At 39.3% G+C, this 25364-nt stretch overlaps 1 protein-coding gene across 1 annotated transcript in view; it reads right to left on the bottom strand.

Moving 5' to 3' along the window:
- The window catches only part of RBMS3 (RNA binding motif single stranded interacting protein 3), a gene marked incomplete at its 3' end in the record, with an annotated part of 695122 nt that extends 670237 nt beyond the window's left edge, over positions 1-24885 (bottom strand). Inside the window, exon 1 of the mRNA XM_082848397.1 lies at positions 23972-24885. Coding sequence (XP_082704523.1) covers positions 23972-24046 — 75 coding nt within the window. The 5' untranslated portion in view covers positions 24047-24885. The remainder of the gene's footprint in view (positions 1-23971) is intronic.
- Positions 24886-25364: the final 479 nt, after the last annotated feature.

Genomic DNA, 25364 nt, shown 5'->3' on the forward strand with positions numbered 1-25364 from the left:
AAGAGAGACTAGATCTCTGTTCTTGCAGAGGTTACATTTTAATAGGGAAGGCAGATAGTAAACGAAGAAGAAAAAAAAATAAGAAAAATATCCAGTAACGGTAAGAGCTCTGTGTGTTGCAGGGAATGAAAATATGGTGAAGCAATGGAGCTTGACTGGGGGATGCTTTTAAACTGGGTGGTTTAAGCTAGGATCTGACCAGCAAGAAGAAACCATTCCTGTTCAGATTGGGCAGAGTAAGGGAGGAACTGAGGCAAAGGGAACAGCTCTTGCCAAGGTCTCGGTGTGTTGGAGTAACAGAAAGAAGGCCATTGTGGCTGGAATAGGAAAGGGTGAGGGAGAGAGGGGTAGGCGATGAGTTCATAGAGGTGGGCAGGGACCAGGTGGGTGGTTGGTCATAAGGGCGGTTTCTAAAGGGAAAACTCAGAGGGTGTTTCCAGAAGCAGTCACTGTGGATGTTTATTAGGATGGTGGGGAAACCAGGAAGGCAGTCAAGTCAGTAAAGAGCCATATCTGGGAATTTGGGAAGTGACATAAGGGAGGGCTCAGGTCCCTGGGATGCAGCAAAAGATTAGATTTCCGTAAGGAAGAAGAGGATGGATCTGAATCTTGCTGGGGATCCAGAACCTCCCCATGAAACCGCATGGTGCACCATCAGGAGAGGAAGGTCCTGCAGAATAACTGAACAGTTAGTGAGGTGGGGGTGAGGGAGAAGCATGGCTCTGCATACTACCCAGAGGTGGTCTTATGCAAAAGTGCCAGGCATTGGCAGTACTGTGGTCAGGTTACCACATCCCATACTTGGGTGGGCAATTTATTCCCAGGATCCTCCAAGTGGTGAGGTGAGAGCTATGATAGCCCTCTTACATGAGCCAAGATTGGGTTAGGCTTTGTCTGCAGGGTTATGATCTCAGTGGATCCAACTCTAAGAAGCTGAGGAAGGCAGAGAAAGCACTAAGGGGTGGTGAGTCCAGACATTCTCGCAGTGCCTTTGTTTGGAGTCTTACCACCCATTCTAAATACCAGTTTGAATTAAAATATTCCTTAAGAATAACTACCATTACTCAAATACATACAAAGAACCACATACTGGGCAAGTTGCAAACATTATTCCTAATCCTTGATTCCAATTACAGAGAGGAAAAAAACTGAAACCCAAAAATGATAGTAAATGATTAGAATCAAGTGTTTATGATCACTTTTCCCCATTATGACAGAACATAAAAGCAAACATATATGGAGTTCTCTATGAAAAGAAAAAAAAGTCACTCTATTCCCCTCTATCAACTATTGCATATTTGAAAGTATAGTTTCAAATGTATGGATCTAGTACAATAGGCCCACGATCCATTCAGCCTTATTTGGAACTCTGATGTATATTTTCCCTCTGGCACGTTTTTAAGAATATATTCACATCACCAGGATTTATTCTTTGAGGTTTTTATAAAGAAGTGTCATCCTGTGCTACAAAGGTTAAAAAGAGAAATTCAGTGAAAGTGAAGTTCACTTTCAAAGGTAAGCAAAACAGACAGGTTTTCTAATGCAAATATGTGCTTCTTAAATTAAATTAAGGAAGGGGCCTCGAGGTTAAGGTTTGATCGATTCTCACTCTGACTTTAGCACCGGAACCCGATGCCAAGCACCACACTTCAGACTAAGACACCACAAAGGAGAAACACCCCACAGGCAGTGGAATATTTTGACAGTGAACCTAGCTTTTGGATCCTGTCAACTGGCAGGTTCAAGAGATAATCGGACTCCAGTGGAAGGTTATAGTCTCAACTTTACAATGAAAGGGCTAGCCCTAATGACTTCAAAGTTCCTTTCAGTTTTATAAAATTCTCTAGTTCTGTTTCCTAGTGAATGAACAAATGCACTGCAGGTAAAGTGCTCAGAAAAGCAGAGGAGTGTCCATTTAGGCCTGGCTGTTCATAGGACCCAGCATTTTGCTGTCTTGGTGAATTTATGGTGGATCATGGTTGTTCCCCAGCCTTGCAGATTTAGGAACTGGACTTTTTCAGCACACACTGAGATGATCAGAATCCTGGGGACAGATGCAACCTAACTCAACTCACATGAGACCAATGTATAAACCAGAAGGCCAATTTATCATAGATAACACACACATTATGATCAGCATATTCACATTTTGCAGAATAACATCGGAAGCTTGCTAATAAAATGCAGTTTAAAACCAGAGAAATCATGCCACGGAGCAACTAAGCCCATGCTCCACAACAAGAGAAGCCACAACAATGAGAAGCCTGCGCACCACAACAAAGAGTAGCCTCCACTTGCCGCAACTAGAGGAAGCCCGTGTGCAGCAACAAAGACCCAATGCAGCCAAAAATAAAATAAATAATAAAAATAAATACATTTAAACAAAAACACAGAGAAATAAACAGGCAAAAGTGATGTTTTTCCCCAGACCAGGTTGAGTCACATAGCAGAGACCCCTTCTGTATTGGCAAGAATGCTTGGATTTCAGGATTCAAAGTTCCTTCCCCTTGGACAGGGCACCACACATGTGTTCAACTGTCAGTCCTTTCTGTAACATATTTTTTTCTCTAGATAGCTTTAATAAATCACTGATTAAACTAGATTTTCATACATTCTTGCATAAATATTGCTTTTCCATATGTACTGGCAAAGTCAGTTAATTTTAACTATCAGAAGGCAAACTAGTCTTTCTTTTTGCCAAGATCCTGGGGATAACTCACTGTGTTTCCCTTGAAGTCTCTTTCCAATCGTATCATGAATGTATGAAGGTACCAGGGTCAGGAGAGGTAAACCACAAAAATAATTTTAATTACTTAAATTACAGGCAAGTTTAAATATGGATAAGTGGCTATAGAGTACATTATAATAATCAGGAAGTGCCACTGTCAATACATTTCAACAGACTATTTGGTGATGTAGTTGGTTGGTTCTTTGTGAAAGGATGGTAAGTGAAAGTGAAAGTGGGCTTCAAAATCATGTTTCTTAGAACAGTGTTATTCAATGTGTGGTCTGCAGGCTAGCAGCATCAGCTTCACTTAGGAGATCATGAGAAATATTTCTTAGGCCCTACCCCAAACCTATTGAGAAGGAAGGAAGGAAGGGAGGGAGAGAGGGAGGAAGGAAGATCCACCAGAGGATTATTTATGTATGCTAAAGTTTGAGAACCAGTACCCTAAAGTACAACTTGAGAAAGAAATCCCACAAAATAATCAGTTGGTCAGTCAAACAAATAAAATAAACAAATAAATTAAAACTAATCATTTAAGCAAGCCCGCAAACAAATAAAACATCGCCAACTATCTCATGCTCTCTAAATAAAACTTTTCAAAAATAGGTCCACACAAAAGAATCACTGCAACAAAACAGGAAGTGAATGGCCAAGGACAACTGCATGTAAAGATAAAATTAAAACCTGGAAAAGACGATTTCAGACTTTAAGATAGGTTGAGTTTCTGCTAGCCCCGTTTTCTAAACTCTCTGAGGTTTATCACTTAAATACTCTTGCTAGTAACGAATTCTTTTCTTAACCTTTGCAAGAGCTTTGCCATACTGAAGATGACCTTAAACCAGAAGTACATGTGGGGCACAGGTAGGGAGGAAGGAGCATGAACTCTGTTTAGTATCCCCTCTACAATCTCAGCTTTGTCCTCACTTCCGGTTAGCTCACTCACACTTACCACATCAAATGCCACCTCCGTGTAGGTGACACCTAAATCTGTGTTTGCCATTGGATTCACTTCATGCTCAGCTCTTCCTCCTTGCCTACAGCACATCTTAATCTGGGAGTCCCACTGTCACCCTGAAGTTACATTTCAAACTGGATCATAGTCTATTTTCAGATCATTCTCAGCCCCTTTCTCCAGCTTCCGTGTCACCTACCACACTGCTCTTTTTCCAGTCCCTGATATTTCGTGCTTTCCTGTCTATGCTCACCCAGGTTTAGCTTGATATCCTAAATGTTACCCTTCTACGCCATTACATCTTGCAACATACTAGTAATCAATCCAAAATACTCCTTTTATGAATGTTTCTTCCCTCCCAGAGAAACAATTTGTAAGCGCTTCCCTCTACTAACTGTGTGGCTCCCTCTTAACTTGTCATCATTATTTTTTGGAAACAACTTAATTTCCAGTGTTAATTGTTTGAGTGATCATCAACTCATACTCAAAAGCCTTAAAAAAATATGTCATCCAAAAACCCAGACAAAATCATTCCTATGTTTTTTTAGGAACAGGTGAACACAGGACAAGCATAAACATGCACACACAGACATACAGGATTTTAAAAACAGGTTTGGAATCATATTATATCACTGTCTTATACCTTATTTTTAAAACCTAACAATATGTCATTTTCCCTGGTCAATATATCCATATGCATAGATTTCATGGCTGCATAAGTGTTTTTTTGTAAAGATATAACAGCATTTATTTAATCTACACCATATATATGGACATTTAGATTGCTTACAATCTTCTCTATTAAATACAGTGCCGCAATAAGCACCTTTATACACCCATACTTTTATCCCTTAGCAGGTATTTCTAGAATTGAACTTGCTGTATAACAAGGCATGTACATTCTGAAAGCTTTTGATACATTCTTTCAAACTGAGATCCAAAAGGTACCTATGTGTCAATATTCCCCTGAGTATGAACAGTGTGTTGGAAGCCACTGCCTCCCTATAATTCAATGTACTCTGGCTGCTAAAGAAATGTTTAACTTCTAAAAAATCTATCCGGTGAAAATAATATCTCACTGTTATTTTGGTCACCATTTCTTCGATTATTAGTGACATACGTTTGAGTGCTTGTTAGCTATTTCTATTTTTTTCATTTGTGAATTTTTCTCCCTTTTATTATTGGAGTGTTTTCATTTTTGTCCTACTGAATAGTAGGAGTCTGTTTTATACCCAGAGTATTCAACCTTAGTAATATTATACTGCAAACCTTCTTTATAAGACTGTTTACTTGCTTTTTACTTTAAATTATGGTAGGGTTGTGCTAGATGAAGATGCATAAGTATGTCTGTAGTCATAATGTGGGAATTGCATTAAAAATAAAGAATTTTAAGTCTATCATTCTTTTCACTTATAGTTTATGCCTTTGGAATGAATCGTATAAACCTACTCCCTCCACAAAGATTAAACAATAGTTCACGTTTTTCTTTTCTGACCTCGAAGGACTTACAGTCATTGCTGTGTTCTGGGAACCCAACCAATTCCCTCTGCCACCCATTCTCTGTTCCAGCAAAGTCTGATTCCTCACTGTCTGGTATCCCCCCAGTTGTACCTCATGCCTATGTTATGTTCCTGCTCTAATTCTAGCAGGAGTGCCCACCCATCCTTCCCTGACTTCACCAATATGCCAAATGTCCAATTCCTTTGTTCTCTTCCAGACTCACCCCAAACTCTCTTCTCCCTTCATGGCTCTTCTTGCCCAAACAGCCCTTTTCCCTTCTCTTTAAGTCAATGTCACACAATTTAGCATCTAATCACTCCCTTTTGTTCCATGTGTCACCTCTGTTTCCTTAAATAAATGGTCGTCTGAAGAGCAAAAATCATAGTATAACCGCCTTCTGTCTGAACAAACTGTTACCAGCCCCAGTCCTTAGATTCTCTAATCAATAGAAACTGATGAGAGGCCACCAGAGAATTGCAGGCAAAGCTTTATGGGGACTTGGGCCAAGGCTCAAGACAGCAGAAGCAAGAGTCAGGTGCCCACGCCCAATCCCCTGCTTGGGTCCTTAAGTGGGGTAACAACGGGGCAGATTGGTGGGTGGGGCAGCAGGTGTGGCTTAGATGGTCTGCCCGCCGCCCCGGTGGTGCAGGGATCATGTACAGAACCCTGCTTTGGCTCCCAGCAACTCACAAATGGCAGTTGGTTTGTGGCTGTTTTGTACCTTGTTTATAATTTGCCCCAACAGCACATGCATGCAATTATTTTTCATCACGTACAGTTTCTTTGTATCCTGTTGCTTAAGAAGACCTTTGTCCATGTGCAAGCACTGCTGTAAAGGGTCCCAGGTCCCAGCCTGTCTCAAAACCCCTTATACAGGGCCAGCCTAAGGAAGAGCTCTATGAACGTGCATTGATTGACACCTTGGATTTCACATTCAGAAATTCCACGTTCCAAATCACTTCTTAATAACTATAGGATACGAAATAAATTGGCACAGCACTGGACTATAAGATATTATAATTAAACAGTGCACAAACACTGAAAAATCTTATTTCCTCCTTTTCCAAAGCATCTTCAAGCCAAACATACACGAAGGTGTGGGAGACAGCAGGTGTACACAGACACCTTTTTTTTGCTAAGTCAATATTGACCTGAGAGTAAGCATGAGAATGAGCAAGAATAAAGCAAATACTTTACAGAAAAAAAAAAAAAAAGCCAAACACCTTGAGGAGATTTCACCTTTATATCTCCTTCCTAGTTTTATGTATCTTCGGAATTGAAAGTGCGATATTATTTTGAAATTAAAAAGGAATAAAGAAAACTATAGCAGAAGCACAGATAAATATGGAGTGGTTTCATTCAACTTTCCAGAAGATTCTACAATCAATTAAAGGATGTTTAGAGAGTGAGAGCACAGCCTACATGCAGGTCATTGTTGTAGGGTCTGAGAGCGAGACAAGGAAGAGCAGGACGAGGATTCTTTCCTCTGGGGGCTGAATTTTTCGGAAAAAAACAAAGGGAAGAAAAAATGGTTATGTGCCCAGAAAGCATAAGTGTTATCAATTAAGTGTTACTAGAGTTCAGGATATGTAACAACTTCTACGTCATCAGTTGACATTTATCAAGCACCTACCAGTTGCTGGGCAAGGACTGAGGGTCACCCAGCTGGAAGACCTTTGAGATGGCCCTTGGGTTTTGAGCATGAAGATGTAGGTGAGGGAAGCCATTACAGTTGGAAGAAGATTAACAAATAATTACAATTAAGTTCAGCGATGTTACATGTGAGCAAGTTTGAGAATATTTGAAAGCCCAGTGTAAGCTGGAGAAACTAAAAAACCTCAATTCCTTCATTCCCCAATGAACAAGTCTGGAAAATTATCTAGTTAAAACCCAATACTACACCCAGAGCCAGTGCTGGCCTCACTCAAAGCATTTTTAAACACGAGCTATAGCTCTAGGGAAGCAAGGGCTGACACTCTATAAGCTGCCTACAAGAAAATGACACCCCTCCTTCCTCTAATTTAGTTACTTTTGGGGACAAAAAGCATCCTGGGAACTTAAATGAGGAAAGTGCAAGTATTGTGAAATATAGCAATGTGAAAACCAGACAATTTCTCAATAGCTTCATCTCAGACTGCAGGGTGAGTTTTCTATGAAGCACTGAAACAGACCTGCATTGCTTTCCAAAACAAAACCACAATAAAAAAAATCATGGAAGAAGTATGAGAAATACTGAAAGCAAATCTCTCTACATGATTTCAATCCAACTGATGGCAGAAATGGAGGCTGGAGAAACATAATGGAAGTGCAAAGAAATGTTTCAGTGAAGGGCATTGATCTGAGCTCTCGTAAGGATTTGTGGTCCATTATATTCATGTATCAAGTCAATTTTAGGCCTCTCAGTCCCCCTCTTCTTACCGTTATCACTTATAACACTCTCTTGGAGTTAATTGTTCTTATTTATATTTTATCATTTTCATAATATGTTAATATATTGGCATTCTTTACAGAACCCTGAAACACATTACTACTAGTCTAATATTGATCGTCAAGACATTCTTACCAAATAACTAAATATTCTTATGATGGGAAGAAGTGGCAGGAAACTGAAATATAAAAAGGTCAGGAAACCTTGGGGATATGGTATTAAAGCAAGTTCTAGAATCAAAAAATTTGGCCTCCCAGACATCTCTCTCTCAGAATCCTTTCACCTAACCAAAGCGCTGTTTTCATTTCTGATTATTAAATTCCTTTTCCAGACTTGGTTAAAATGTTTCAACTTGCATTAAATATATATGAAGTATGGTATACTGTTGCTTTTTAAGCATGGGTTAAAAAATGGTTGGTATTCTAGTTGTAAAAAGAGAAAATGCTAAATTGGCTTTCCTGTGTTGAACTAAGCTCTCCTTCCCATCTCATACACAAAATAAGAGAAAAAAAGTCATCCTTGCAGGTCTATGTTTAGGATACTCCCTGAGTTTCCAAAGAAGCATGTGGAACTTGATCATCAAACTTTAAAAGGCTATGAAATATAAATACATTGAATAGAATTAAGTGTCATTAGAAATACATGTCCTTGATTTACCTTTTTTATAGGAAGAGCAAACAGTTGAGGCTTTATGATCTGCTGTCTTCTAGATGGATTTCAGTTGGTAGATATTTCTATATCAACCCAGCATAGCATCTTCTGCATCTTTTGTTTTCTTCTTTTCATTGCCATGTTTTAACTTTAATTAAAATTCATGTTGGGGCTTCCCTGGTGGCACAGTGGTTGAGAGTCTGCCTGCCGATGCAGGGGACACGGGTTCGTGCCCCGGTCCGGGAAGATCCCACATGCCGCGGAGCGGCTGGGCCCGTGAGCCATGGCCGCTGAGCCTGCACATCCGGAGCCTGTGCTCCGCAACGGGAGAGGCCACAACAGTGAGAGGCCCGCGTACCCCACCCCACCAAAAAAAAAAAGAAAAAAAAATTATGTTGGAAGTGAGAAACAGGACAAGTACAGGGGGAAAAAAGAAACAAAATCAGATTTCACTGAGGTTCATTAGATTTTCCAGAGTCACTTTTTCCAGCTCAGTTATTATACCAGGATATTCCTCCTATGGTCAAGGAGCACCAAACAAGTCCACCAGATGAGGGCTATCATGAAATATAATTTTGCAGTATTCCCAAGATAATAACATAAAAAGGAAAATCCTGATGTCCAAACTCTCGGGACACGAATATTTGCTCTAGTACAAAAATGCCTCAGCTAGATTCCAACCACTTAGGAAGATTTGGGCTGCTTGAAGCTGTCCTCCCCTGCTATTGCTCTTTCAACTTGAAATATGAGTGGCAGACAAAGCAGATCAACCTGGATCACAAGTGTGGCCCCATGGGATGGACAAGAAGCAAAGAAATGTTTGGCCCTGCTGACCCCAAGCACTGCTGGGATCCCCATGAGGGTGTCACACACACACAAAAAAGACATTTCTTCTTCTGCCAAATGTGAGAGGCTCCCTTTCAGCTCAAACCTCAATCCAGAAGTTCATCTTCTCACCAAAAGGAACAGACTTCAATAACCCTTATCACTCCAACACAAAGGGGCAGGTCAGTCCCACAGCACACAGAATCTTCAGGTTAAGAATCCAAGCACTTAACACATATATATGGAGCCTAAAAAAAAAAAAGGTTCTGAAGAACCTAGGGGCAGGACAGGAATAAAGATGCAGATGTAGAGAATGGACTTGAGGACATGGGGAGTGGGAAGGGTAAGCTGGGACAAAATGAGAGAGTGGCATGGACATATATACACTACCAAATGTAAAATAGATAGCTAGTGGGAAGCAGCTGCATGGCACAGGGAGATCAGCTTGGTGCTTTGTGATCACCTAGAGGGGGGGGGATAGGGAGGGTGGGAGGGAGACGCAGGAAGGAGGGGATATGGGGATATATGTATATGTATAGCTGATTCACTTTGATATAAAGCAGAAACTAACACACCATTGTAAAGCAATTATACTCCAATAAAGATGTTAAAAAAAAAAAAAGATCAAGGGTAGAGCAATGCCAAGAAATGAGGAAATGACGGCAGGTATTGCTTAATGAAAAAAAAAAAAAAAGAATCCAAGCACTGATGTCAATCCTTGTGTAATAAGGAACTCATCAAGGCATTTTTCAGTGTTTAAAAGGAAGCAAACCTGCCTAGAAGATAAATGATTCAATTTTCAGTACTGAAATGAGTACCTTGTACATTTATTGTAAAATTATTCATAATGGCAAAACGGTGGCAAAAAAAATCCGTGCCCATCGATGGGCAATACTTGCATAAAATGTGATGCAAACACACTAGAAACAATTACCCTGACAGTTAACAAAAAGGACATGTCTAGTGAACTGGGGAGAATTCACAAAGTATGTTTTCCATTGAAAAAAGGAGTAAAATAACCTGCTCAGTTTGATCTCAGATACCATAGATCTGATTGTATGTTTGTATGAGCATAAAGAATGTTATAGAAGGGCACATATGATTTTTTTATTAACATGTTATTTCTGAGAGTTCTTCATTGACCAGTGTGGTGTGCAGAAGAAGATTATTAATATTTTCAATATATATCTTGAGTTGTTTCACTAGATACGATTAGTCTGGATTACTTTGCAATAGAAAAATTTACTAAATGTTGAGGAATTACATATATAGAGACTATATTTTCTACAAATGGTAATAAGAGCCTTGATGCAAAAAAAGAACATGGTAGAGAAAAAAAAATACAAAACTTCAAAACAAACATAAGAGATTCAACACAACTTGGAAAAATCAAGAGGCATCCAAACCAAAAACACAGTTTGCAGTCACAACTGGGCTATTGTTTCCATACATTCCTTAGTGAGGAAGCCTTTGAAGTTGACATCAGAATCCCATCTTATATCATCTATCGTTACTTCAGACATATCTTTATACCTGCTTAGTTAATTGTATAGGGAAACTAGAGCTTTCTTTTCCCAAAATAGGTATTTTGTCAGTCTTATTTGATCTTTGAAGTTGTCTTTTCAAAATTTTGAGTTAAAAAATCCATATTGCTGTGGATATTTACATGGCATAGGGAGATAATATATGACTATTATACTCAAGATCCTCTGTCTCAAATAAGAAAAATAGACAAAAAGATGGGCCTAGCACTCAACCCATCTCCTAGCTGCGTCTTTTGAGTTCACCTCCTGATATGTCCAACTCTCCACCAGCCCAAGGAAGGAAGCTGCATATACAAGCTGACAGTCTTGGCAACTGCTCAGGAATGGCCTCTCCAGTCCCCTCAAACCACCACCACTGCCATTTAGTCCTGACCTCCTTGCTTGTTCTCATCCCCAATTTCCAAATACTGGCTGTCTTTGAAATACACTTCTGTCCTTCCAAGTTGGCATGCGTTCTGATGTTCTTGCCAGCATCTTGGGAAGCAACACTGTGTCAGTTTTTCTCTTCTCTCCTCTTCTCTTCTCTTCTCTTCTCCTTTCTCTTCCCTTCTCTTCTCTTCTCTTTTTCTTCCCTTCTCTCTCTTCTCTTCCTATTGCAGTTTCTGACTTAGCTCACATGCTATCACAGTGTGTCCCATTAGCTGTGTATATAACCTAACTCTAGCCAACAGTCCTGGGGTCCTAGTGGCCCACATGCTTCAGGGGAGAAAGGTAGGGTAGGGAATGATATATCAGTTGGTATATGTAAAAGAATTTACTTTAGTAAGACTTATTTATGCTATACAAAATGCCTTTTGACATAAAGCATCACAGAGGTGAAGGGAACATTCAGCAACTCTGGTTTTAAAAATCACTACCTTCAGCAACAGAGGACTGCATGAGACATACTGAACAACACGGATTAATACACACTAAAAACCTTCTGTTATGCACTCAGCCTGCACCAGGCACTCTACTGGATCCTGCGGGTCATTCAAAGATGAAGACCCTGTGGTCCTAGTCTTCAGGGGGTTCACAGACTAACTCTGAAACAAATCTGATCCTGATAAGTAAAGGTATATTTGAAAGCCAAAAATAGATTTACAACCAAGCAAGAAAAGAAAGTCAAAATCCAATCCACTCTACCTTGGAAAGAAATGGGAAAAAATAAAAAGTAATAACTAAAAAGATAAGAGGAAACTGAGAGCAAAGAGAACAAAAAGTAGGAAGAAGTTTAGGAGCTAAAGGCAGGGAGGCAAAGAAGGCAAATCCATAGCAGACAAGTTGAGGATAGGAGAAAAGGGGTGAGACAGAAAGGGCAAGGGGAGTGGAAGCTGTGAAACAGAAAGAAAAGAGTTAGTTTCCCAGGAAGGACAATCTGGGAAAGGCAGGGAGATGGAGAGGATGCAGTGTAAATGTGAGGTCACTGCAGACAGACATCCTAAATGGAATAAGGACGGAGAAGTGAGTAAAATGAACTTGGCAGAAAAGACAGATCATGAATAATAATAACAATAATAGCTAACTTTTCTTGGACCTCTATTGACCTAAACTGCAATGACCATGTTGAAATCTAGACACTCTTTCACCAGGACCCACCCTCTAACATATGAATGTGCTGAGAGCCAGGGTACTTAAGCACGACTGCATTCATATCTTCAATTCAACAGTTCTGTGGATCCCTGGGCACATCAGTGGCCCTTAAACATCACTGCCATCTGGTTAGCATTGTACAATTCTTATGCCAATACTGCTTTGCTGGTTTTATAACTTATTCTATTGGATTACTCCACTCAAAGCCAGATCCTTTCTACATAGAACAACAGAGCTTTGCTCATGATTATATTTTTGAGCAGATAAAAATTTTATATGAATATTTTATACATAGAAATTTCAAATACGTGTAAAAATTTTATTTCAATATTCTTCTAAAAAACACCCTTGTTTCCAGTCAAAAACAATAAGGCTTTTATCCAGGTCGTCGGTAGGAACGAGTGATGGGTAAACCAGAACAAGAAAAGCAGGTGCTGGAAGTTATCAAGTGCATTGATATGTGGAAGCAGAACAAAGCACTAAGCTGTCCTAGAACAAAGCACTAAGCTGTCCTCAGAAGCATTGAATTTTTTACTTTTTCACAAGACACCAAAAGTCTCAACTATATGACTCCTCCAAATCAAGTTCTATATTCACATCAAAGTTTTTCCCGAAGATGGTTCTTTGATTCCTAAACTATCACTTCCTTTGCAAACAGCTCTTATCCTTTGCCTTTGGAAGAAAAATAGTCAAATTCCAGACATTTTCAAAAATAAATTAGAACTGGATAACATTAGCCTCTTATTTTCTCTTTCTTCTTTTCTTTGTTTTATCTTTCTTGGTGCTTCTCCTAAATCACTTGTAAAATTAAAATCATGGAACTGCCATTTTTTTCTACCATGCTATTGACAGCCTCATCATTACAAGCTTTGAGGATCATTAGAATTTCCACAATATAAACAATAAACAATGAAATTGGGGAAAAATTAGAGTCAATCTATCAATAAGATTTCTAAAAAATTCTATCAAGAATAATGGAGGAAAAAGAATATATATATAGTTTGCATAATACATTATCAATATATCTCAGATCATGGGAAGCTACTACATTTTTGAAAGAAAGTAAAAGTTATTAGTCATCTGTATTTTGGTGAGACTCGTCCCCTTTTGCCATCAGCTAGCAGCAAAAAACTTATTAGACCTGAAAAGAATGAGTATATGTCTCCTTAAGACCACTTTGCCCCTCCATATTTCTCAGTGGTCATTTAGCCTCAGAGAAAATCAGAACCATCGAAACAATTCTTAAAGTTTCCAGAAATGTGTGTGTGTGTGTGTGTGTGTGTGTGTGTGTGTGTGTTTTATGTTTGTGAAAGAGAAATCAAAGCTTATTCATTGAATCTGCTGATGAAACTTGGTGAGATCTGGCTAGAGGGCTGGGAAGGAAAACTGAGTAATTAGGAGGAGAATCAAAACATTGGGTGATTATGAGAATTCTCCCTTCAAGATTGTGGGAGGGGAGGGAGTTTTCGGGTGTGAGCATATGCAGGGGTCTAAAGAGACAGAGAAAAGTCCTTCTTGACTGAGGTGGGGGGAGAAGGCCATGCTCTGGACCTGGCATCCTTGTTTTCTTATATTACTGAAAATAATAAAAATCAGAATAAAAATGAAGGAAGCATTGTGCTTGGCTTAAGGCTAGAGAAGCAGTATCTTCAGGGTGCTCACCCACTTGTGAAAGTCATGGTGGGTCTGACTGGGGTGTGCATATGTGCAGACATGTCTGCTTTCAGAGGCACACAGATGTTGCAGGGTTGACAGGGACCTCTGGAAACCAAGAGAAGTCATCCAAGGTGAATAATCATGGACTTGGGGAACAGGAGGAGGTGGCCGTTTTAATACGTGTAAAAAAACCCATGACCCTATTTAGAAACAGAAGAATTTAGAAAGATTATGCCATAAAATAACTACTGTGCCAGGAACTTGCCTCCTGCTTGGACCCTAAGCTGAGAGCCCAGGGAAACACCTGTTACAGTCAAGCTCTTTTTCTTGCCAATTGGTAAACAATTCTACCAATTGCACAATGAAAAAATTCTGTGAACCTGGCACCCAGATCTGGAACTCTCAATTGCTCTCACCACCAAAGGTCAATCCAATGTATCTGCTTGTGACATATTTTAGCCAAAGAATGTTAATGACATTTTCCAATACACTGTGCTGTTCTAACACATGTCCCACCCTGGAAATTTGGGATTACTAAAATACAGAGATATCTTGAATGCCAAAATGTCAAGTAGGTAGAGATATGGCCAGTTTTCCAGGCTCTCCGACCACTTTAGGGACCCACAAAAGCACTGACAAGATGAGAAAAATGTATTGCCTCCAAACAAAAAAGAAACCTGTGAAACCAAATTTAGCAAACGTTTGTTTCTACAAAGCATAATACATTGCCAACTTTATTCATTGTTCTATTTAGTAGAGACCGAAATAATATTTCTTTGTACCTCAAGAAGATCTGTAGATTAGATTTTTTTCATTTTGCAAGAACACCTACATATACAAGATGGTACGTGCGCATAAATTCACAAGCACACATAAATGAATTTACTCGTACTCAGAGAGTTTTCGTGGCAAAATAATAAAAACTCTTCCCATATTTTATTACAAAAAATATAATTTGATGTGGAATATGAGTACACTTTAATATGTTTAATATATTTGTTGAGAAGTGGGAGGCCCCTAAAGTGTTCAGAAAATATGGAAGTTTTAGGATGACCCTTTACTTCTCCCATTGTTAAAGGACATCGCTAAATTTGGAGGAAAATTCTTCCCTGTTCATGGATAAACAACAAGGTCCTATTGTATAACACAGGGAACTATATTCAGTGTCCTGTAACAAACCATAATGGAAAAGAATGTGAAAAAGAATATATATATGTATAACTGAATCACTTTGCTGTACAGGTGAAATTAACACAACCTTGTAAATCAACTATACTTCAATAAAAAAGTTTACAAGATCAGAATTCTTCCCTGTTCACTGACCTATTCCCTTGTACTTTTTCCTCAACTTTTTTGTGTTTAACTTCAACAAAGTTAAACACAAGAACAAGCCAGGAAGAGAAAATTCCCTGTTGCTAACATAAGTCCAGTTGTCCTAACAGATGAATAATAAAGTGTAAAGTCAATGGTTAACTTTTTGGAATAAATTGAGAAAAGAACATCAGAAATTTATTCTTTTCCGATTTCCCTGCCTACCTAGATTACCACACAACATCCTTACTTCTGAAGGCACAGTCTCGACTGGTATGCCTGGCAATGGACAAGAGACTGAGGGGCCGAAAGCCAAGACCAAGGCTAACACAGGAGCTATCACAACCCTTCAAGGGACTAGCATCAAGCTAAAAATAATCTGCTTCTCTCATCTCTCAAGAAGAAATTCAACATCATGGGTAAGTCATATGGTTTTCTTGTATGATATCCCTGAAAACAGTCTGAAATTTTCTTCCAAGCTTTGTACACACTTCTTCAAATACTTCATCTACTCAAAACTATTTGGGGGACTTCCCTGGTGGTCCAGTGGCTAAGACTCTGTGCTCCCAATGCAGGGGGCCCGGGTTCAATCCCTAGTCAGGGAACTAGATCCCGCATGCCACAACTGAAGATCCTGCGTGCTGCAACTAAAATATGCTGCATGCCACAACTAAGATCCAGCATAGCTAAAGAAAGAAAGAAAGAAAGAAAGATTTTAAAAAACTATTTGGGACTTTAAAAGTATATTTGCTTAAAAATGCAAAAATAAAGAAAGAGAGAAAAAATGTATATTCGCTTGAATTTTAAGTTACCTTAGTTCTAAGTTATATCCAGGATGCCACCATCCAATCTGTGTGAATAAGTTTTAAAAGTGGCAACCTAAGAGTTTACAGTCATCAGTAATAGCCTCAAATATGACTTGTATACATAAGAAAACCTTTTAAGAAATCTTAAACAGTTCCAGAAAACCAGATAGCATTTTGTTTCCCATTTTCCTTTTCACTAAATTGTCATCAATCAGAAATATGACTATGATAAATAGCAGTCCCTGGATAAAAATAGGAAGACTTTTCCAAAATTCTCATTAAATTCTATACATGATCCATATTCAGCTTGAAAACCACCAGTTAAGAATGAGATAAACAGAAGGTCACCTGTATCTGGCAATACATGCCAATTTCTTAACCCTACGGTATAATGATAAGAAAACTAATTCTAGAAAAAGTTAAAAATCAGTTCCCCAAAACACTTACTACCAATATTTAGAATATCATGAGATTTATTTTACTTCTATTATGCCTTACTTTCCACACAACAGGAAAGGATATTATCCGGGTTGCCTTGACTGTGTATGTAGTCTAGTTTATTTTTGGTATTTGTTAGTCATTCATAAAAACAAAATTCAGGGTTCCATTAACTTTCATTAATTCAGGTAACAGGGGCTTTGAGGAGGACCAAGAAGAGTACCTAGTGAGAAAGAGAGGAAAAGAGAATGTTTTTGTTTATGTGTCCTGGAGAAGATATTATTTTTCTCCTACAATACCATGCACTCTGGTTACTAGAGTATTTTTTCCCTGCTCTTTAAAGGTTACTATTCAGAAATTCAGGGACTTGAAGGTTTTGCAAACTCCAGTCAAAATAGCATTTCATCTATCAATTGTTATTTCCACATGTACACGAGCTCTTAGATTTATTCATGAAACTAGGGCTGTCGGGATCTTTTTTTTTTTAATTTATTGTATTTAATTTATCTTTTTTTTGCGGTACATGGGCCTCTCACTGTTGTGGCCTCTTCCGTTGTGGAGCACAGTCTCCGGACGCGCAGGCTCAGCGGCCACGGCTCACGGGCCCAGCCGCTCCGCAGCATGTGGGATCTTCCCGGACGGGGGCACGAACCGTGTCCCCTGCATCGGCAGGCGGACTCTCAATCACTGAGCCACCAGGGAAGCTCGGGCTGTTAGGATCTTAATGAGATCAACTGGTTTAGCCAAACACATGCATCACTATTCAGCTCTTATGCCACCTGGAGAGAGCAAGTCTTCGCATAAGGCCTAATTTTACCCACTCAAGGAAGAAAACTTGAACCACGACAAAGTCAGCAATGATGATTAAAGAGTGCCTGTCACTTGGCCTCACCCGTGGGAGCTGCTCTCCACCCAATCCTGGGTAATGGGGGTGTTTCTCTGGGTGCCCTGGATTTAGATGTGGTGAAGGATGCAGACAGTTTCATGTGTCAAGCCTCCAGAGTCGTCAAAGCAGTGCTTGATCTGCTCTGTAGAAAGCGCTGAGGACCCGAACAAAAACTCATCAGTGGCACAAATCCAAGGTCATCTCCCAAATATCCCTAATATATCAAAGCAGCCTCATCCACCTCAAAGCAAGAGTCACAAATGCTAAGCCTGGAAGGGATCTTAGGGAACCTGTCCTAGAAACTAACTCACTGACACACAAATTAGAGAATTCTCCCAAAGAAAAGCAGAATGAATGTCTTATAATTTACTCTCCATCCACTGGAAATTGGATGTATATAAGAGGTTGATGTTCTGAGCAGCAAAACTTCATTCAGATATCTGATTCTACATGGTATATAGTTCCTGACCAATAAATCTACATGGAAAAATAAAGTTATGTGAACAAATTCTCTGCCAATATCAACTTGAAAAAGAAAAATTCAAAACCAAAACAAACAGAATCCAACTTACCTCGGTCCACACCTCTCCTTGCCTTTTGAAAATTGCTTTCGAATGTTTGAAATCTGAAAATAAATAGCCAATTCTATAGGCTTTTTCAAGGCCCTGAAAATGATCACTTAGTAAAAAATCTTTTATTAGTATTAGTAATCCTATAGAATGATAATCTCTAGAAGATAAGAGATTATAGTTTTCACGAACAGTCTTTCAAAAACACTGTAGTTAAAGCCTCTTTACTATAACATCCCTGCTAAAGAAAAAGAAACAAAAGTTGTCTCCTTGTGTGACTATGTAATTTTTAACACTAGCAACAAAATATTCATATTCATACCAAACTGAATATCATATTCTCAAACATCTTAAAAAAGAATCACACTGCCACCTATTTTGCTCTAAGTCACTCACTGATCCTTACCATGTATCACTCTTTTGTTTAGGGATAAATGGCCTGAAGGTTTTCTTACAATAGTTCCATAGATTAAAGTAGCAAAGAAACAGAGAAGAAAACCATTTATAATTTCAAAACAGAAAGGAAAAACTTCACTTTTACTTTTTGAATGTGTGCTTCATGGGAATAACTTTCATCTTTCCATCTGTATTTCTTTCAGATCCATTCAGTAACTATGTGTTTTGAAATGAAATGGCATTTCATATTTAAAATAAAAATTGGTATTTTATGTTGGTTTCCATTTTCAAATAGCATATTTTTAATCACATCCAAAATAGTTCAGCATTTTTCCCACTACTGCCAAAAATAGCAACACGTACCCTCAACACAACGTATCATAACATATCCTCAACAACACACGTATCACCACACACATTTCTGCTCTTGGGCTCCCCTCAGCCCCATCTGTACTCTTGCTGTGAACAGCTATAGCATAAAAATGTCTCTTCTCACATGCTTTTGATATTACACTATTTAATCACATACAGCTGTGGCTTATGAGGCTGTTACAAAACACAATTTTAATGTAGTACTTGAAGTCAATTTTGGATAAACATCAACCATTTACTCTGAATAAGAAGTCCAACACTCCAAAGATTTTCTTTTAAAGGAAAACCCTGGTTTTCTTAGAATTTGGCATGGGCATCATTGTGACTGAGTCTTCTCTCTGCCAAAAAGACTGATAATGTCAAAAAGGATTGTGTAAATCATATTAGTGCAAAAACGAAGTTTTCCATAATTCCTGGAGCCAGAAAGACCTGGAATGATGTGCATCCTTCCTTCTCTTTGGCCTCTTCCTTCACGTGGCCCCTACCTCCAGCCCTCAAATACATTTTAGTACTTCATGGAAATAGGTTTGAGTTATAATTCTGTTTTTCTTTTTCCAAATTGAGAGAAAGTGAAAGGAAAATGTGTTGGAAAGATACTGTTCAAAGAAATATACACAGTGTTTCCCTTAAGTTTGGAATAATTCTGGGGAAAAAAAAAAAAAGCATGAACTTTTTACATTTCTACTCCTTTTAGTAGGCACCAAACTTAGTGTTGTGAAAACAATGACGACATTAGAGAAAGAAAATCCCAATGCAAACAAAGATTTGGAGGAGTAAAGAAAAAAAACCAAATTGAAAAGGCAAGGTAGCCTCTTGTTTCTATGTTTCTCTCATTTAAAACCAATTAAAATAGTACACATTCTAACAGGAGATAAGATCGATCATCATTTCATGCTATCATATAACCCCCCTGCAGTGAAAGAAATATGTGGAGTTATTCCTAAAAATTCTCTTGCTGTAAGATTTTTAGAAAACTGGTTTTATATGTTTCCGTCCTTCAAAGGAAAACAGTACCTGGGAGTTTTCAAGGCTGAAACATACAAAACTGGTTGGTAACTGGCAAGTTACCAACTCTGACTATCAATGCAAATCTGAGGCAGGAAGTACTAAGGAAATTCTAAACTCATTCCCTCCCTCTGCAAGATTTTCTACATTTTCATGTGTGAGGAATGTGTGAAGGGTTGTTTTGTTTTGCTTTTGTAGGACCTGTACATTCACATCTTTAAGAATATCCTTGGCCCCCGGGGAGGCTCCCTCTTCCTTTGCAGGCCGCCCTGGCCTTGTGTTTCCAAGTGTCTGCTCTTTTCATGGCACAACTGGGGTCCAGCTAGACATTTAGAGCCGGGCGGCTGTCCAGCTGCAGATGGCTGGAAATTCAGCCTGAAATCAGTGTGCTGGTGATGAATTACTCCTCCACCTGACCCCAACTTCACACCAGGCTCTGAACAGAATTTGAGTACCACCAGCCAGAGAGACCTGGACAGGGTTCCATGGTCTGAACCCCTTTCTTCAAGGTCTTCTGAGGAAGCAGATGGCCAAAGAAGGGCAGGCAGCAGACTGATGAAAAAGCAGAGTGATTAGAAACTGCACTGAACTGGGAGAAATAGAGTGATCTGGCAAGGGCGTGGAAAGGAAGAAAAGACAAACTTGCTGTGTGCGCTTGGGTGAGTTTTAAGTTTCATGAAGATGACTAAAGTTTTCTAAATATCACATATGAGAGAAATATCTATTTCTCAACTGCAAAATATCAACTCACCAGGCTGTGACCACGTTTTACTCTTTAGCTTTCCCAGTTCAACTCATTTGTTTTTCAAAAAAAACACCCCCAAAGTACCTCGAATTCAGACTGAAATTCACCCTGGGTCTCATAATGCAATAGCAACAGGTTGGTTATTTGGAATGGGCTGTAACAAAATTCTTGAGAAATATTATGTTACAACTTAAGCAAACATCATTACATATATTATCATTAAGCTAAGAAACTATTTTTTGATCTCCTTTCTCTAAAACTTGCTGATTATTATGGGTGGCTTTTCCAACAGCAAATTCGTTTTGATGAAACTCTTTTTTAAAAATCCAGTTATGTCTCTTATTGAAATATGACATGTCACCAAAATTTCTTCATTACTTCTAAATAAAAGTAATGTTCTTTTTAGAAATTGCTTCTTTGGCTAGGAAAACAAAATCGGTCAAAAGGAAAATTGACAAGTGACAACTCTGAATGTGAGGTCTGGGAGAGTAAGCATGTTATACCCACATTACTACAAGGTACAACAGCTACAAGTCAGCCATGGGTTTTCCTTTTATTTGACTTACCCATACATTTTTCTAATATAACATTTTAAGCATCTGGAAATTTTTCCAAAGAAACAAAAGCATAAATACCTTATTTCTATTTTTTTTTTCTTTTGAAGCAACAAAGTGAAGAGATTGGTTCTAATGTGATGGGTAATAAGGGGAGCAGAGAAAGCAAGGAAGTGTCACAAGTTTTTCTAAAACTTAAATTGCATTTGAGGAAATGGAAGACAGTTGCATTTATTTCAAAATCTGTTTTCATTTTGTTTTATCATAAGAAAATAGCAGCTGCATTTAACACACATATTTAGCTGCATTTAACACACATTTAACACACATATCTCTTTAGAAAGAGAAAGCTCAGTATTTTGGCATTTTCTGAATGAATACAATAATAAACATCCCATGAAGATTTTCCAACCCAAACTAATGTCAGCAAATAGCTTTTGTGGGTGAGTTAAAAACACCTGAATTTAGAGAACAGTTTAAGGCACGGTATCACCAGAATATGATTTTTGTTGTCAACCACAGAATTCCATTTTTATCAACCATAAATGTTCTTTACATATCAGCATCATTTTAAAAAGCAATGATTTTAAAATTGGATTAAAACTACAAGCCAAGGCTGGAAGGACAGTGGATTTTATGGAATTCCACCTAGGCTTAGCAAATAAATCTAAGCAGCATGCATATCCTTCAAAATTACTATACGTTATATTTTGAGATATAAGTGTAAAAGGAGCAGAAAGTACTACCAAAACAACCCGGTTTGTTTTCATGTTATGCTGGGGTGTGATGAGACTTTATTATACAGTGTGAATGCTGTCAGAAAGTTCCCATATTTTAAAATATTGCACATTGACCCTTCCTCCCATTCCCTGAGTGCCTAAGTTCCCAAACAGGGCACATTTTCATATCTTCAGCTTCCAGGAATGTCATTAATGTCTGTCATTTCAGAGCCACTGTAATGATATTTGACAACTTCACAGCACTGTCGAAATTTTACAACGTAATAATCAATATGAACTACCATGATAGCCAAAGTAGCTGATCTTATACTCCCTACCACCCTGATCTGATTACCCAAATATCAGCTGAGGTCGCCTAATGGATCTAACTTCTTTAAAAATGTTCCAGAAGTTGATGGCTTTGACTAGCTTGAAAGTAACAAGATCCAGATGCTGCCTGTCTACACAACACTAAACTACATAGGACCCCAAAACAGATTTATTTTTAAATTCCCTCTCTATTTTTCTAGCTCTCTTTTCCCTCAACACCCCATGTTTCCTCTTTACCCCAAACAACACACACACACACACACACACACACACACACACACAAACTTCCCACCAGTGTAGCTGGTCCTGTGTCTTTAATATAACGTGCCCGACATTATTTCCTGCTAGCAATAGGTTAAAAGAAATCTCAAACCAAAAAGCAATTATTCCATTCATTTTGATCTAAAGTTTCTTTTCTGAATAGACTTCATCGGAGAAAACGAGAACCAAAAAGAAAGCATGAATTTTGAAACATTTGGAAAAATTTAGCCAAATGACTAAAGGGGATGGAATGTGCGATATTTTTCATGCAACCTTTGTTTGTTGTTTCTGTTTCTTTGGGGGATGAGAAATGACTATAAATTTCCCCTTTTAACTTGTCCTTGCTTTGCCATTTCTTTGAGGAAGGCAGGCAGCCGTTCTCTTCCCAATCCCCCAAAGAGTTAAAACTCTAGCCACTGGAGCAGGCGGGCTGGTCTATTTATTTCAGCAGCAGCCCAAACTAAATGCTCACAAAGGCAAAAAGCAGTGTGAGTCGACCTTGGAGGGGCAGGGCAAATTGTAAAGCGACTGAGAAAGGAAAGGAAAAAAAGAACAATCTTTAATATAATACTGAAAGTCTGCTGCCTGATCTGGTTTACAAATCAGCATTGTTTGGTGAGAGAGAATAAATGAGAGCTAACTACGGCATGAATTACCAAACCCAAATCACAGCACCCAGTCCTGGTGACAGCACAGATCACTCAGGCATGCCTTGTTCACTCCCGGCGTATTTACCAAGAACACGGTAGAGTCTGGCTAATGCAATATAAAATAATATCATCCATAAAGGAATACAATCCACGCATTCAAGGGGGAACAACCAACATGTTCCCCTGAAATTAAGTCCGATGTAATTGACAAACTGGAGCAGTGATTTCACACCTGAGAGTCTTCCATGTCTGAACTGCAGGATAAAGTTCATGATTGGCATGACCCACTGTTCAGTGACGTGGTCTTGCCACTGGCCCCCTCATGATCATTTGAGCACACACATAAAGCCTAAAGTATTTAACCAATTCATGTCCAATTATCATCAGTATATTTCATCGTTTTTCAAGACCCAGGCCTCCTGATGGCAGCCAACATCTAGCTTCTAAAAGTAAAGAACATCTATTGTAAAGCTCCTAAATTCACTCTCTAGCATCCTGATCATCCTCAGTATAAAATAAGGCCATAAAAAACACAAAAATGTACCCAAGCAAACTCTAAGAGACTTGAATTAGTTACCGTGTACCTTCCCACACCCGTCTTTCATGCTACACTCAGCGGTTAAAAGTTTGAGTCGCCCCCACCCCGGCGTGTCCTATCCAGTGGGAAAAAACCTTTTAGAGCCACAAACAAAGAACAGCTCACCAGAAAAGCCCCTGAAATTGTATTCTTGTGCCTGATCATCACTGTTATGATCTCCTTTTTAACAACCCTGCCCATCGGCCAAGGACTTGACGGATATCAGGAACACCTAGGCAGCCAAATAACAACAAAGGAACTCAAGTAAAACTATTATCTCTTCTTAAAGAGAAAGCACCAGTTCCAGGTTTGCTTTCTTCTTATATCCTTCTCTGCTTCATTAACTCCATTGCTATGTTACTAATTTCAAAGAAGCAGGAAGAGGTGATGGGGTAAGGGGAGGGAGGCGGTAAATAATAATTCCCATGCCTGTCTGTTTCCCATCCCAAGTTCAGAAGGACACCCCACTGCTGCCAGACTGTGGAGCGAGCCATACCTTGGTTTGGAGATAATGAGGATAGTAGTAAGTGTACTGGGGGTACATTTGTGGCTGATCCAGGCGTTTGCCCATGTAGCTGGAATCTCTATCTCCGAGGCAGGGAACTGGATGACAGGGTATGTGCCCCAGGCCGAGCTTCCTCTGGAACCACTATTCCTGACAGTCCCGATGACTGATGAGGCTTCGGAGAGTCTTCCACCACTCACTAGTTCCAACACAGCAAGAATTTTAAAAAGAAACACACCAAAAAAAGAGGGAGGTGGGGGATCTGTAGGAAAACCCCCACACAGCCTCCCCAGCTCTCGCCTGGGGTCCACTTGGGATGAGGCAGTTTGTTCTCTACCCGGCTGTCCGTAGTGATGTCAATTGCCAACGTTTGTAAAGGAAAAAAAAAAAAATCAAAGTCCTTTTAGCACAACTCGGAAATCTTGCAGATCAGCTTCCTGTCTCCTGTGTGTCTCTTTCCCCACCTTAAAGAAAACGAAAAAAAAAAAAAAGAAAGAAAAAGAAAAAAGAAAAGGGGGGGGGGGAGAAAGAAAAAGAAAGGGGAAAAGAAAAACTAAAAAAAAAAAAAAAACCTCTCACAGCTCAGTTGCTGCTGTGTCCCTCCCAGAGTGACATGGTGTTCGGTGCTTGTCCTGTCCTTTCATTCACGTCCCCTCCTTCCAGCCAGTGGGTGGGACCCGGAGAGCCCCTCCAGGGAGCAGCGTACGCAGTCCAGAAGGCTGCAGTCTTTCCTCCAAGAAAAAAAAAAGGCTGCTTCAACCCCTGCTGCAAGCAAAGTTCCGATTCCCTCTACTGGCTATCTCGAATAGCAAAGCGGTTTTTGCAGCAAAGCTGCTGCCGCTGCCGCTGATCCCGGGGAACTCAAATGTGGGCGGCGGATGATTCCTTATCCTTCCCTCCATCAACCCCGCACAAGAGCTGCCTTCTTTGCTTTGCTTGCCAAGTTTCAAGGTAAGCCACACTGCGAAACAAAACACAGCAGACCCCGGGAGGGACAGGAGGACGAAGGGAGGAAGGGAGAGAAAGGAAAAAATCAAGGCAGACGGGCTAAGCTTGCTGGTGAAAATGGAAAAAGTGTGTCCCGGATGCTTTCAAAACCTGTGAACGCACTAAAGCCGAAGGAATCCAAGACCTGCTTTAGAAACTAACCTTTTACTTCTCGGAGAACGTGGAGGATGGTAAGTATTGAAGAAATGTTGTAGTCTACTCCAGGACTGCTCGTAACAAGCCAGGCATCATCAGATCACAATCAGCAACTTATCATAGCAGAAATAATCAATCTGATCGTTACATCCATTTTGTAAAAATCTAAAGAGGTGTCCCCTTCGGTTTATGATCGTCTTGATAAATAAAATCACTGTTTCTCTCACTGTCTATCTCTTTA

Source organism: Leucopleurus acutus (assembly GCF_964270905.1).
Source record: "Leucopleurus acutus genome assembly, chromosome: 10".
Classification (NCBI taxonomy): Eukaryota; Metazoa; Chordata; class Mammalia; order Artiodactyla; family Delphinidae; genus Leucopleurus; species Leucopleurus acutus.